We start from the raw sequence: 16,178 nt of genomic DNA, 5'->3' as shown, positions 1-16,178 counted from the left end.
ACTCTTTACACCCGGAGCCGTCACTGCAACCGACCACTTCAAGTGCTGAAGGTAAGCTCCCAGAAGATACCATTACAAGCGGATATAACTTGCGAGCTTTGGGACGCAAAATTGTTCGCGATGAACTTCGTCGGCTGCTGCCATTGCCAACGCAGCACACGCAGTAGAGTCAGGTCGCGTCGCTCACGGAAATCATTCGTGAAGAAGTACATTACACCCTTGGCTCACCGTCACCGACGACTCTATCTGAAGGTGAAGTCATGACCTACGCCGCGGCACTACGAAGCTCTCCGCCCCGCCGAGACCCCCCAAGCCTTGTACGACGGGCATAAGCTCTACAAGAACGACGACCCCTAGCTCCCCCCCCCCCCCCCCCACCCCAACCAACTTACGAGCGACGCAACGGAAGTAGAAAGTGCGAGCAGTGGAGGACTCCCGACAACCGCCCTCTGTGTTTCTATTGTGGTCATGCAGGGCACATACTTCGCCGCTGCCAGCAAAGACGCATCGGCCTGCGAGCTTTCCCCATCGACGCCCGACGACCGCTCTCTGGCCAGCACCATGGGAAATTGATGACTGCCTGCTCAGAGTGGACTACGTGCGCCAAGCCGTCTTTCCCGCTCCCCTAGGCCCCTTAGGAAAAGCTAAAAAAAGCAACCTGTCGAGGTCAGGTTTCTCGCTGAGGAAACGGCGAAGATCCTGCAGCGACCGCGCCTATGAAGACGTTGCACCCACTGCACCGAAACCGCATACAATGACAGCTTCGACCACGACGTGAACCGCCTTCGAAACGATGTCGCCATCAAGAAAATCTTAGACCACACGCCCCACCCACGATTCACATAACCGACGAAGCCGTGACCCGACGGCGAGGACGACGTGTAACCTGAGACAGGATATCAGACTTAGAAGTGGTAATCCACGGCAAGAAAGTCACTACTCTAGTCGATGCAGGAGCCGATTATTCGGTGATGAATGGGCCATTCGCTGCGCAGCTGAGGAAAGTAACGACCGCTTGGAATGACGCAAATATTTGAATCGCAGGGGCCACCTGTTTACGCCATCAGGAGGATGCAGAGCGCGAGTGACTCTCAAGAGACATGCCTTTCCCGCGACCCTCGTAGTGCAGCGGCAATGTTCCCGGGAAGTGACCTTGAGCATGGGTTTCCTTAATGAGAATCAGGCGATCATCGACCTGCTATCCAAGCTGATCACGCTTCCCACAGACGAGGCGATCCCTTCTATGAGAACTCCAGGTCATCACTCTGCACTTAGTATCCTGGAGGAACAAGTGACTTACCCGCCCCGCTCAAGCGTCATCGTCACCGTAGGCGCCACGGAAGCGAAGAACACTGAAGCCATCATTAAGGGGAACATGCCGCTTCTTCTCGACCGAGGAATTGGCATCGCGAGAGGCACCACACATTTCCAGAAAGATCAAGCCGAATTACTTCTGACTAGGTTCAGCGAACACCGGAACGTTTACAGAGGAATGACGATTGCTTTCCTAAACGATATATCCGACGTACGAGACCTTCTTCGACCTCTCCGCCCATGAGCAGAAGATTAGCGTGGCCAAGGGAACTCGCCCACTTTCGCCCAATTTTCCCCCAAGAAAATCTCGACTTGACGGTGATTGTAACCGCCTGTTCCACTGTGTTTTATACTTATTTGTTTGTGTTTTCATTTCTTATTGTGCCACTTATATGTACTTGTGGTTTGACCCATTCCTGTATGAGCCTGAAGAAGGCTTACAGTATTACTAAATAAATAAATAAAAATAAACCCAGCCCTACCCCAGGACAGACAACACAGGATTAACAATCTCCTTCGAAGCTACAGCGAGTGCTCTTCTTCATCGCCGAAGGTCCTACAAAGGCCGATTGCCAAGCATCGCATTATAACCGACCAGCACGCCCAACCTCCCCGCCAAAGCCCCTACCGAGTGTCGCCACGAGAAGGACAAGCTATTCGGGACAAACTGGAAGAAATGCTTCGTGACGACGTCACCCAAGCTTCAAAGAGCCCCTGGGGGGCACCGCTTGCTCTAGTGAGAAAGAAAGACAACGCACTACAATTTTGCATTCATTACCGCCGTTTCAACATCACAAAGAAGGAAGCCTACCCCCTCCCTGCATCGACGACACACTGGACCGGTTCTGCAATGATAAGTATTTCTCAACGATGAACCTCAAGAGCGGCTACTGGCAAATTGCGGTCGATGAAAGAGATTGCGAGAAGACCGCATTCATCACTCCAGATGGCCTCTTCGAGTTCAACCCAGGCAGCACAACAACATTGGCCGAAGGTCGGTCAACTGTTGGCAAAAATTGGCACGAACATCGGTCCTACACTGGCATTTGGGCTGAGCGCTACCACTTCACACATTGGACCTACTTTCATGCCAGTTTTGGGCCAATGTTCGGACGATCAAGCGGCCAACGCAGTACCGATGTTCGTTCTGCAGCATGGGCCAGCAAAGGTCTCATACTGGTATCCAACTTTCAAACATTGGTAGCCAGCTTTCAAACATTGGTAGCCAACGTTCAAACATTGGTAGCCAGCTTTCGAATAATGGTTTACAGCTTTCGAATAATGGCATCCAGCTTTCGAATAATGGTTTCCAGCTTTCGAATAATGGCATCCAGCTTTCGAACGCTGGCACATGCAAATAACCCACTCGCCAATGGCCGGCACTGTGGATGGATGTACATACCATTCTACCTAGCAAATATTCATAATAGAGGGTGCGAAAGAATTCCAGAAAAAAGACCCGTTTATTGCTTTGAGTTACAAGAATCACGCTTTTAGCCCGCACAGGATGGTTTGCGCTACCACCAGCCACCCTGGGGAGTAAAGAAAGGGGGCCCAAGAGCATGGTGGCAGAGGCTGTGGGAAAACAATTTATTTTCAAGTTTGGTGCGTGCCGATCAGGTTGGGCAAAGCATCTCGGCAAGCTGCTGCGACACGGCTAAAGCATCCATAAAGTGCTCAAGGAAGCTGTCCTCCAGGGAACTGATCAGTCATATCCGAAGTAATCGTTGCGCTCCAATTGCAAGAGGGCTGCTGGACTGCATTCAAACAAATTCCTCGTCCAGCTCTTGCACGATGGCCTCACGAAGCGCCAAGCCTGCAAAGAGATGCATGATGATATGGTAAGTTGAATTATGGCCATCACAGAACAAAAACAAAAATGATTAAATAACACCGAATTTTGTGAAACACAGTCATCCTGAAGACAGTAGCAACATATTTTACAGGATAATTTTTAATTTATTCTTAAGAAACAGCACCACTTAGTTGCACAAAGTGGAATTTAGTTTACTAAACTTCCTGTATACCAAACTGTTTAATTTAGTTTAATGCTTCGTGTCGCACTCGCAGTAAATATATTCAAAGCGAGATAAGCAAATTAATGTGATATTGAAAACAGATTAATGCATTATTTCGTTTTAATATCATAACTCGTATCTCTAAATTTCGAGCTAATTTTTTATTCAAGTAAATATGCACAGGTTGTAGCGTCTCTTCCACATGGACGTCAAAACAACATTTTTGATTAGTTTTTTTTAATGGGGTTAAAAAAAAGGCTTGCGATTTTTTGCGAAATACGCTGAACGCAAGGAACTCAAGGCACCTTTGTTTTACCTTAGTCGCTTCGCATGCATGCTGTAATTGGATTCGAAACTGCGACTTGAAAACCACACAAAAATACTAGTCTGATAGTCCAGAGTAATGCCCTTTTTAATTGCGAGAGAACTTGGGCGAAAGCTTTAACCAGAAGTTGCGGATTTTCTATTGAGTCTGCAAGTGTAGAAGGCAAAAAGAAACACTACGGAAGTATTACACATATCCTTACCAACTAGTTTGCAGTGGGAAATTAATTAAGCGGTTCTGATTTCCGTCGTGCATAAGCGGTAAAGGACATATTCCCGAATGCATCCTATCTCAAGTCATATGAGTTCAAACAAGCTGTTAGCCAAAGTAGTGAATCTTTAGTGAGTTCATCTCACCAAAGACGAAAAATTAAATTCTCACCATTCGGCCACAATTCCACTGCGCACGACGTCAAGCAAGCCATTTCGCAATGAGAGTGGGTACACAGAAGTCGTCCTCGTGCTTTTTGGCTCGATCTCTTTTCCTGCCGAAAAAATAAAGGCGCATGTAGTCAAAGCAACATTTACTACAAAAATCACTTTAACTTCCAGACGTATATCAAGATAAAATAGTTTTAGTACTTACAAATAAGATCTTGCAGGCGGTACGAACAGCATCGGATCTCTCCTAATATATGAGTGTGGCTGTGGCTTTTCGCGTGCACAGACTATGAACGGTGCTAGGTCGAGTGTGCATGCATTTTCGTCGCGTTGGCTGTGCACGTGGTTGGGCTCCGCCGAGCAGTCAGGAATGTCTTATTGTGATGCGTCGCGCGGTTCCAAGACGAGCAATGGAGACGATGGGGGGGGAGGGGGGGGGGGGGGTTGGCTGGAGGGGAGAGAGTTATTTTCCTTTATGGAGGTTTTGTGGTTCTGAGAAAAGTCCTCGAGCTGAAAGGTGGAGAAAGGGAGGTCGTGCAAGGGTGCACGAACAGCGAAGCGCGTAGCTGCGCGCGAGGGAAAATAGCTTTGAGGAAGTGACAACCAAAAAGAAAAAAAAAGCGCTTCGCGGGGTGGGGGGTTAGCCCGCTACCTAAAAAAAGGGCGCGGCCGGGAGACCAGGTGGGGAGATATGGGAAGACTTGAAAGAGAGAGGGAAAGGGGCCAAAACACGTGAAAAGGGTTTGGAATGTTTGGAGAACGAGTCACATAGCCACAGGCAGTACGGAAAGCAATACCTACAAGGAACAAGTGGATGGGAAACTAGGAAGCGTCAAAGTATTGCTACAAAGCTGCAGCAAAAGCCCGAAAATTTTGAAGTGAAAAACTTGGAGCTTCAAGATGAATTTCGCCAAAACGACTTCAGACACTCGCGTATTTTGTGGGGCCGTATGATGTAGTTTCTGTTAGTTCAAGATAGCTTAAAATGTTACCACATAATAAAAAAAACATAAAGCAAAAAATATCCAAGCAGAATCCGCGCTCTTTCATAGTTTCATGTACCGTACATACGCCAAACAAGCTAGGTTAACGTGCGTCTAACGCCAGTTGTCAGTCCATTTATTCATTGGTCGTCGAAGAATCCTCAAATTGTTTGTTGTTTGGAAGTTTCGCGCAAAAAAAGCAAAAACAAACAAAGGCATGTTGAATTGTGGTTCGCAACTACTTTCGATGGTTTTCATCAATAAAGGTCATGTTCGAAAGAAAAAAAAACTTGCGAGCAAATATGCAAGGACGTGAGCAAGAGCTATATTTCCCCTAATGCAAATTACGCAACAGAAGAATAAAATGGTCAAAAACAACAATTTCCAACACTACGATTTGCAGAAAAGGAAGGAAATAGCAAATCAGAGCACACGGGAAAGGCGCGATCACAGGGCACCAGGTAGGGAAGCGTAGGAATCGCTTGGCACGTGTCCGCGTGCGTTTATGAAGCACCCGCCTAATATTTCACGAGCGCAACGCATAATTCGAAATTACGAGGCGACTGCTTCGTTTCTAGACGTTGCCAAAACTGAGCACAATTTCGGTTTAGCGAATGCACTTGCGCTAATCTATTACGTTTGTATCGCGATCTCCATGAAGCAGACACCAGCTGCGCACTGCGGCAGTGAATTCCTAGAGCGAATAAAAAAAGTGATTTTTTTATTCCAAAAATTTAATCAAGTCAAACTTATTTGATTTTTGTTGAAGGCGTCTCGGGTGTAATCAGAACGTTAATTCTGATCAACAGGACTTCGATCGCAATTCTCCTAAACGTATTATTGCTGCTCACTGCGCAACCAGAGTGCTGCTTTTCCAACGGAATCATGGGTAGCTTTGCTCACAAACTGCAAAAGTGTTCGGTTAAAATATAATAATAAATAAAACCAAATCTTTGAACTCGCATGTTTTAGCGCGTTCGAAAATTATGAACTGCCGATATGGTACTCGACAATAAAAATAATTTTGAACCCATTTTAATGGATGACACAATGTTTACCAACGTTTGCCAGTATACTTTGAACACTGGATAAGCGGTGGCAAACCTAGGCCAATATAGCCAGCTCCCGGAAATGGCATAGCCAATTCTGGCAAAGAGTGGAACAGCACTGGCTAACATGGTCCATGATAGCCAGGATTCGATGATGGCACAGCCAGCAATGGCAAACAGTGGGGCAATCCTGGCTAACCTGGCCCATGATAGCCAGGATCTAATTACGGCTCAGCCAATACTGGTAAAGCGACGGACAACCAGGGCCATTGTTGGATGTGCTAAGGAGTGGCACAACCAATATCGGATGCTCACTGGCAACTCTGGGCCTAGTTAGGGCCACGCTTTGCCAATGGATTTCCAATATTGGCCCGCTGCCGTGTGCTACCTGGGAAGGTGACGCCGTTTGGGCTCAGTTCCGCACCAGCAACATTTCAGCGAGTAATGGACGCAGTGCTGGCAGTCCTGAAATGGCAGATCTGTCTGGTATATTTAGATGACGTCGTTGTCTTCGCCTCAAACTTTGAGGAGCACATAAACAAAATTAGGCAGGGGCTTAGCTCTGGTTAAGCCCGGATATACAAGCGAAAAGCTGCAGTTGGGCTTGGTTTGACGTCATGGCTGTCGCAGTTGGCGCACAATGCACTGGGAGCACCACGATAACGGTGCAGGCGTTCGGCCGTCCACACACTGCCTCTACGGAGGCGGAGGAGAAGACGCGCGTGAAGTGAATACGGTGCTGTCTTAGAAGGTTGCTTTAGAGACTTGTCCTGTGGTGTCCATTCCGTTCAGATGTATACGAAGATATGAGAGAGAGGCATTTCATTTCCTTAAAACCACTTTTCATTTCATTTCATTTTCTTTAAGGCCCTTAAGGCGTGGTTCGGATATGCACCGAGATATGAGAGAGACAGGCGTTGTTTCCTTTACTTAAAACCAATTTTGTTTTTATTTTCCTTCCCTTACGGCGCGGTTGGCGTGTCCACCGAGATATGTATGCTTCCTGGCGCACTGTTTGTGTTTTATTTATTTTTTATTTGTGCCGCATGTGACGTCATTCGGTTTCGCGCATGCGCAGCTGTGGAAAATCTTGACTCCGACAGCTCACACGAAGCGCGGCTTCGACGGATAGGGAAGCTTTTCGCTTCAAAAGGCTTAGAACAGTATTAGAGGCAATCAAATCACCCGGTCTAACTTTAAAAGCAGAGAAGTGCCACTTTGCCTATAAAGAGCTGCTGTTTCTAGGCCACATCGTTAGCACGGAGGGAGTACACCCAGACCAGCAGAAAACAGCTGCTATCGCAATGTTTTCATGGCCAGCCGATAAGGAAGCTGTGCGCAGGTTACTCGGATAGTGCGCGTATTACCGACAATTTGTCAAGAACGTTTCGCGCATCGCCTAGCCAGTGAACCACCTGACAAAAGCAGATGCGCCATTTAAATGGGAAGCGCCGCAAGTGAAAGCCATCAAGGAACTTCAGCGTCGTTTACAGTCCTCTCCTCCCCATCCGATCAGTAACCCGATTTTAATCCGGTCTATACATTCAAAGATATTAAAACCTACTATCAAAATAGTCATCACCTTTACCCTGGCCCATGTAAAGGCACTGAAGAAGGCGGTTGAGCGGCTCCTTCTCCGTCTTCTCACCAATACATTGCTGTGCCCGGCAGCACTAAAACATTTTGACCCCTACTTTAGCGGCAGCTGCCCACACTGCAGTGCAGTGTCTTCTGACACCTATGACATGGCTTGGGCCTGCCCCTCCAGCCCCGCTATTCTCCCCATCCCCAACCCGGGAGAACTGGGAGGCGACCCTGCTCGGCTGCCACGACTTTCAGGCCCAACAAGCCTTAGTGGGGCGCGCCCGGGCGGCGGCCACCGCCACTGGGGTCCCATGCTAGGGATCTCCACCTAGTGCTTGTAAGGATCGGTCCCTTACGGGCTGATAGAAACATACCTCTTGTCCCTTCTTAATAAATGTTTTCTCCACCACCACCAGCATTCCTCTTGAACTTTGATTCAAACGCCCAGTCTGGAATTCATACCGACGCATGGATTGATGGGAAAACTTTATTTTCGTCAGAGAGCATGTGTGGAAGATTCCGAGTTAGATGGCCATCAACCCATGGCTGACGGCGACCTGGGTGGCCCACTCCACGGCCCTGGTCTGGACGACCGGTGTGACCTGGCCGACACGGCCTCCCGCTGCTCGAGGGAAGGATCACGCATAATGTCCGCCGGTGGCGGTGCTATGCTGCAGCTCCATAATATGTGGTCATAGGTTGCCAATTCCTGACACTATTTGCACTCCGGCTGAATGTCGGGGTAAATTTTGCTCAACACGTATAGGTTGAAGAAGCATCTAGTCTGCAATAGTCTCCAGACGCATTCCTGCGCCTTCACCAATTGCTTGCCCGGGGGGCGTGTTCGCCAAATGCAGCCGGTACAGCCAGCGATGACAGCGCCGCCCACCGGCAGGTAGCAGCCACAATAAGGCTGGTTATAAATATTCATTCAGAACGACGGCTTGACATCGCCGCTGTGGCGCAGTGGATTAGAGGCACGTGTGGCGTATGGAAGGTCGGCCGTTCGACTCCGCTCTCTGTACTGTAATTTTATTGTTTTTTTTAATTTCATTTTTTTCCATTTTTTCCTTTTTAGGTCGCAAATCGTGATGCTTAGTGGCATATAACGCCGTTTAAGAGGATTTATTATCCCTTTTAGGTAAGCCGTTGTGACAATCTTCAGTCACCGTGATCAATTCACCGTGGTTTCAAGCCTTGTGGCTGTACAGGCTGCAGTTGGCGAATACGCGCCCGGGGGTGGGTAAATCCTCCGCTCAAGTCTGAAATGGTTAGTAATGTCATGAAAGGATACCAGCCCATCTCTCGTGGACCTTCTCGGGACGTCCGGCTCACCTACTCGGCTGACGAAACCTCGAGCATTCATGTGAGCCGTCGCGTTCCCAGGGTTCCCAGAGTGTGCAGGTACCCAGATAATTTCCGCCTCCGTAGTCCCTCGCCCCGTGGCCCGATTCAGCAATCGCGCCGCTGTGACAGATAATCTGCCGCTCGCCAAATTTCGGGTGGCTGTTTTTCAATCTCTGAAGATCAGGTCAGCATTACTACTAGTTTTAGCTAGTGCTATCGCCTCTTCCTCAGCAGTTTCTGCGGAGCGGGTTTTGACTGATCCAGAGGCGATCAAGCGGCCCCGCCCGTCCACCACCGCAATTGCAAATGCATCCTTGTCCTTATACTCCGCGACATCTACATAGACTGCCCGTTGTACTTCCCATACTTAGCATGTAAAGCTTTGGCTCTTGCCTTCCTGCGGTCCTTGTGATGTATTGGATGCATGTTCTTGGGCATATGTTTTATGTACAAGCCCTTCTGCATTTCCCGCCTCATCTGAATTTTCGTATCACCGGCTGGAACGTCAACTCCAATGCCGATCCTTTCCAATATGTCCCTACCTGCTTTTGTTTTTGAAAGCCTACCGAGCTGCATCACCAAGTGCGCCTCCCGTAGCTCTTCTAGACCGACGCAAGTATCGTGGGCCTAGGCGCTATCCTCGTTCTGAAAACTAACGGAGTGGAAAAGGTAATCGCATACGCTAGCTCCTCCGTGTCCAAAGCCGAGGCTAGTTATTCGACAACTGAGGAGAAGGGCCTGCCATCCTCTGGGGTACGTCGAAATTTCGCCATTAAGTGTACGGACGACCATTCAAGGAGGTCAGCGAACACCAACCACTGTGCTGGCTTGCCAGTCTGATGGATCCCTTCGGCTGCTTCGCTCGATGGAGCCTGCGCCTCCAGGAGTTTCACGTCCCCGTCGTTTACAAGTACGGAGGCAAGAACTCTGACGCCGACTGCTTGGCAGGAGCTCCTGTAGATGCACCATCACCGGATGACGATCACGACGCCTTCCTGGGACCCATCAGCTCCAGCTCTTTTGCACAACAGCAACGGTCGGAACCCGACCTAAAATGCCTCATCGAGTACTTGGAGGGCAAGGTTTCTACACCCTCCCACCTAGTTCAAACCGAAAATGTCTTCGTTCTGTTTACAGAATGATGTCCGTGTGAAGAACTATGCAGTGTTACGTTTCGCCTTCGTTGTGGGGAAGAAACGGCGCGGCTCCAGCGGAACGCCGGCTAGCCACGAAAGGCACGCTGGGTCAACGCCTGGATTATCCGCGGAAGCAGCGTACTTCTGCCAGGAAGAAGTTTTCAGCGAGCGTCTCCCCTACACCGCGTGGACTTGCACTTAGCCTGGACCCTGCACGTGCGAACGCATGAAATGCGCGGGAACGCCGCTCGTGGACATTCCAGCGTCTGCGCCACGTAGATGGCACCTTTCTCCCTCTCCCAACACGTGACGGGGACGTGTTTCCTAAGGAGAGAGTGTGTGATGGGTGCCACAGTGAACTTTCCAGGATACTCCTTCCTCGGCAGGCCCGGCCCCCATCTAGGGAACCTAGGGAAAGAAAACGCTTGAAAAACTCGGCAGCGTCTCGCCATCGGGCGTCTCAGCATCGAGCGTCTCGTCATCAAGCCCCTTGTCTGTACATAATGTAATTTAATTTTATAAAGTTTTTCTCCTTGTCTTTCCCGCATCCTCGCCTCCGACCTCCCTCATTCCCTCTCCGGCCCGACCATATGCTACCTGATATTAAACAACTGGTGGCAACGGTGGGGTCAAGACAACGGACGCTAGCGGAGAGATGGGGTCAACGGGACGCTGAGCAGCAGAACGGCGAGTCGGCAGAACTGCAACGGGCCCTGTGTGATGACTGGTTGCCTGCAGCGGAACGACTGAACTGGATTCTTGGCTGCGAGGTTCGGTGAGTGCGGGACTTTCTTCTGCTGAGTTTTGCCAGGCTTTGTTAGGGTCAGAAACCGAGCTGGTAATTGGGGTTGTCGTTTCTGCCGGGTTAGTTGCGGCAAGACAATAGCGGAAAGTAAAGAAAGCAGCACTCGGAGAAGCCATGGATTTGAAGACGCTGCGCAAACCGAAATTACTGGAGCTTGCGAGAGAGTTGGGTCTGGACTCAGAAAAACAGAACTGCTAAAGGCTATTCTTGCGTTGGAGGCTGAAGATGACGAGCTTGCGGAATGCCTTGAGACCATTGACGAGAGGGAATTGGCAAAGAAAAAAGATGAGGAACGCGAAAGAGAGCTGCGGGAACTCACACGTGAACTTAACGCGATCAGAGGGATGAGGGCGCGATCTCGCTTAAATGTTTTCAGAAAAGGCGAAAATTTCCGAACTTTTCTAGAAAATTTTGAGACAATTTGCATGGAGGAGCAGCTAGACAAGGGTGATTGGCCAATTGTGTTGATGGGAGCTTTACCGTGTGAAGCTGCCAATGTATTAGCGCGGTTGTCTGTCGAGGATGCCCACAACTATGGAATAGCTAAAAGTGCGCTTTTCCGTTACTTTGGATTTTCCGCAGAGGCCGATTTGAAAATCCAAATTCACAATAATCAGCTACCTCGCGAAAGTGTCACGGACCGAGTTGGGAGCTCAGCTTAGTCGCCGGATGACACGGCTGCTGCTCTGAAGTGGCGGCATAGGACAGGTTTGGTCCAGAAAAGAAAGGCCACTTCTGCAGCGAGGACCGATGAGTTCGGTCGAAAAGCTAACGAAAGGTGCAAATCCGCAAGCCATAAGGGCTCAAGGGATAGTTTTGGCACTAAATCTCGGGAAGAGGAAAGGTGCAAAGCGGTGGCTGTGAGCCCAGAAGAGCATGCACTTTCCGGGAAGGAGGCGGATTCCTGCGGTCGAGAGGATATTACCCAGGAGAAAGACGCCGAAGGTCTCAGTGACCAGAAAAAAGCAGTCCTTGGGTCATTTGAGGAAGGTTATCATGGAAGTTCTGTGAAGGCCGAGTTTAATGGGAACCAAGAGCAAACTGTGAGTTGCAGGAATCCCATCGAAAACATAGCCGAGCGACCTGCTTTGTTCGTGAGCACTGTCAATTATAATAAAGAAGCGACCGTCTCTAACTCTGAGGCCGAGGCTATTTTGAAAAGTGAGGCTGGAGTTTTCTCTCAGGAAGAGAATAGTGAGCTCACAGGCCGGCGCAGTAAGGGAATCACGGGAGACATTTTTTCGCTGCGGCCGGCGAACAATAGCAGCCAAAGTTTGGAGACGACGCTTTGCTGTAAAGAGATTGACCGCGAGTCAACCGAGTACGCCGCTGAAAGCCCAGGTCAGAACGCAACGTTAGTCAAAGAGTGTGGTTCAGGTGAAGTTGCGGGCCAGGCAGTTAGGATCGTAGGGTCGAGCTTTACGCCTCAGGGGAGCAAGTTATGCTGAGAAGAAAGTAAAGTGCCGTGGGAACAATTAGATACTGCGACGCGCAGTGCCTCACCGAAAGCACGAGCCGATACTTCGAATTCAAGAGAGAAATTCGACTCCGTGCTGCGTGAAAGCGTGGAGGCGAAGAGTGAGGAATTCTTTTCAAGAAGAGCACGCACTTGACTGTGGCACACACTCGGTAGAAATAATCAGTTTTGGTAAGTTACGTGGCATGGGGCGCTTGCGGCAGAAGCAGAACGCGACTCTTTCCCGGCCGTGGCCATGATCCACGGTGCGAAAATAGCTATTCGAAAGTGCAATGAATTATAAGGATCACAAGTTAGCCTAGATCTCGAAAGGGGTCTGAACGTCGCTCCTATTATATACGCTGAACCTAGCCACAGCGTCCGCAAAGGCGAGCAACATTGTCACATATCCGCTCCGGAAGAAGTGTTTGGCCTTCATTATCGTTTGAAAATTAGGACATTAAGAGAACAAAGAAATAGGTCAAACAAAGAAAGAATCAATCAGTTACACAAATAGTAAATAAATAATTTCTTCAATGAATCAATAAGTTCCTCATTCAGTCATTTCTTCAGTGGCGGATAACGCTAACGGTTCAGCCACCCCGGCGGTTAGACTGCCGGTTATGAGTGCTGGCTAAAAGTCATCTAGCGGCTTGGATTTCTACCCTTGTACACACCCCGCCGAAAGAAACCGCGCAACAATACAGGTACAGTGATCTGCAGCAAAATCTTGAGCAACATGCCCTTTATGAAAACAACATTATATCTGTGACACACGTTGGGATAAATACAGTTGCGAGAAAAATTATCGCAGCATATCGCATCATCCAAAATAGATGTGAGCTTAAAATGCATTGCAGGAGAGGCGTAGCACATTCCAAATCGGCTTCATCCCCAACTTGTTGGCTGCCCAAAGGGAGTGATATCCTCCACTTGTTCGACGCACCGAGCATGAGTGGTGCCTACACAGGTGTGCTTCTCTAGCGGTACGCCTAAATAAATAAAAACGTAACGATTTATTTACGGTACAAACTATTAATCTCCTCTAAGCACTCTTATTTTAGAGACGCGTTGCGTCCCTTCGTTGTTTAGATCCAACTTGGGGTTGACTGGAATACAACCATTACTCCTAAAACCTGTTGACACCCTCCCATCGTCGCATGAGTCGTCCCGGCGCCGCAGCATCCCAGTGATTTGTAAAGAAAATCATAGCCAGCAACCCGAATACCTTTCGGAGGGAAGGTTCGCACACTTCATTCTGAGGTTCGGCTTCATTTTCAAAATAATGTACGCCGCGGCTCCTGAGCAGTGTTATGCAGACACAACCTAATCTTGAAGCGCTGTGATGTTTGCAAGGAAACCAAAAAATATTATGCTTTTATAACGTTGCTTTCATGTAGAAATATAAAACTTAAACTAAAAGGCAACGGAAACTTCGTACTCAAACCATGCTATGTCAATTAGCCCTTTGTGCTGCCTGTCCTCTTGGCATGTTGTTCGTAGCTCCTTTTCTAAGAAGCCCAACCGCTACATCGATCAATGTGAATTCTTGTAGCTTTAAAGAACCACATCGCTGTTATGCCCACAAGCGAAAAAAGACTTGCAAAACGGACAACTCACGGTAGTAAGCTTGGCTTGTCGGTACACGTCAGCGCCAAAGACTTTCCAGCTGTAACCTTGTAAAGCGAACAAAACAGCCAGGGCCCTCATGGAAAAGCCCACGTCATGAAACTGCCGTCGCATGTTTGTGCACTGTATGGGATGGCTGCAGCGAGCACGCATTTATGAAGCTGTATAGGCTGCTGCATTTGTAGCGAACATTTTGTTGCTTTTGATGATATTTTGCGTGTGAGTTTGTTTAGCGACTTTTTTTTATGTGAGCGTCCTTCATATCCATCAAGTTATACACAGGCCCACAGGCTAATTATAAACAACACCCCCGTTCCTAAAAACTGAGTCATTCGCTGCTCATGAGTAAAAACACAGAAAAAAAAAACTTTGGTGGTTTGCGCTCTCGTGCTCATCTATGCTCGGCGAGCGCAGGTTTTTCAAAATCTCTGTTTCACAAAATTAATCGCTCACTGCAAGGAACAAAAATATCAGAAGCCAGAAAAAACTGTTCTCTAGTTTGAACGTTCATTTGTGAGGCGTGGATGACCGCAGTAAAGCTGCGTGTGTAGTTAGAGAGCTGTCCAAAGAAGGTAATTGGACTACAAAATGATGTGTTATCTCTTATATGTTTTGTTCACAAGCCTGCTACACAAATTTATGAGACTGCATAATACCGTAGCTTCCCCAGATGAAACAATAACTCCCAAGTGATAGGTTGCGGGCGAAGTCATTTCGCAACGAGGCATAGTAATCTGTCTGAAACGACTGCACTAGCATGCAAAGGAATAAAAAAAAGGAATCCAATTCTCTATACTTTCTTGAACTGAATTTCGGGACAACTTCTACGGGGAATACAATGAGAGCTAGAGCGAAGAAACAAGGCCTGCTTTCTTAGACACTTCAATACACCACGTTTTTCTGCTGAGATGTTCGGAAATTTTTAAAAACAAGCTTCTTGAGTAAGAAGTGAGCTTTGTTCGGCATAGCAGTGTCAGAATAAAGCTAAAACTTGCTGTTTCTCCGGTTGAATATACAGAAGTTACTTTTTAACTACTATTGCTATTATAATTATTTGTGAGTTGCATTTAGGCCACCATAAGTAATGGCCATATCGTTTTTTAAATTTTCGAAAATGCTGTTATCCTGGGCGCTGTGGCCTAAGAAAGTATTTGGCTGTTTCCCCGATTTTCGGGCACTGGAGGGGTTGCTTTGCATACAAGCTTCTCGGAAGCGCATGTATTTTGGCGCCATGTGTCCAAAATTCGTTGGGCGACCGCGTTGAGGGTTATTGCGTTTGCGAAATTACGGTGTGCTGCATACGGTGTGCTGCATGCCTCTAATAAGGAGAGAGTAACAGTATTGGCTAAAAATTAACAGTTCAGTATTAGATAATCGGGCTTCCAGTTCATCATCATCATCATAATTATCAGCCTGACTGCACCCACTGCAGGGCAAAGGCCTCTCCCATGTCTCTCCAATTAACCCTGTCATTTGCCAGTTGCGGCCCCTGTATACCTACAAACTTCTTAATCCCATCCGCGCACCTAACTTCCTGCCGTCCCCTGCTACGTTTGCCTTCTCTTGGAATCCACTCCGTTACCCTTAAGGACCAGCGGTTATCTTGCCTTCGCATTGCATGCCCTGCCCAAGCCCATTTCTTCCTCTTGATTAAGTTAAGGACAACGCAGCGAGCTATGGAAAGAAAAATGATAGGCGTAACGTCAATAGATGTAAAGAGGGCTGAGTGGGTGAGGGAACAAACTCGGGTTAATCATATCCTAGTTGAAATCAAGAGGAAGAAATGGGCTGCTAGTTTCCACGTCTTAACTGTAATCGGATTCGCTTGGTCGCTAGCAATCCTATTCTGAAAAAAAAAGAATTGACAGTGGCTTAGTTCTAGTTAAGCCTAGATATACAAGCGAAAACCTGCAGTTCTGCTTTGTTTGACGTGATGGCTGTCGCAGTTAGCGCACAATGCACTGGGAGCACCACAATAACGGTGCAGGCAAGGGCGTTATATAGCCCTCCTTCCGCATGCGTAGTAACTGTGGTAAACATGCGGCTGCAACGGAAGGTCAAACGGTGGCTAGGAGGCGAGCGCGCAGAAGTTGCGGCAGTGAGGAGGCGGCGCACATGCGCAGCAGCGCGCGGCTGCACCGAAAGGTCAGGT

General features: G+C 48.3%; 1 protein-coding gene across 2 annotated transcripts in view; it reads right to left on the bottom strand.

The window, feature by feature from the left end:
- The window catches only part of LOC149328423 (lipase lipl-1-like), a 60,046-nt gene extending 45,769 nt beyond the window's left edge, over nt 1-14,277 (bottom strand). For both annotated transcript variants that reach the window (XR_016285802.1, XM_089561972.1), the window contains exon 1: nt 14,018-14,277. Coding sequence is in view for 1 of the 2 variants with exons in the window: in XM_089561972.1 (XP_089418098.1) it covers nt 14,018-14,179 (162 nt within the window). In the remaining variant the exon portion in view is untranslated. The remainder of the gene's footprint in view (nt 1-14,017) is intronic.
- Between the last annotated feature and the right edge of the window lie 1,901 nt (nt 14,278-16,178).

The sequence above is a fragment of the Amblyomma mixtum genome, chromosome 9 (assembly GCF_055824585.1).
Source record: "Amblyomma mixtum isolate Tamu chromosome 9, ASM5582458v1, whole genome shotgun sequence".
Lineage (NCBI taxonomy): Eukaryota > Metazoa > Arthropoda > Arachnida > Ixodida > Ixodidae > Amblyomma > Amblyomma mixtum.
This window is presented reverse-complemented; position numbering and strand designations above follow the sequence as displayed.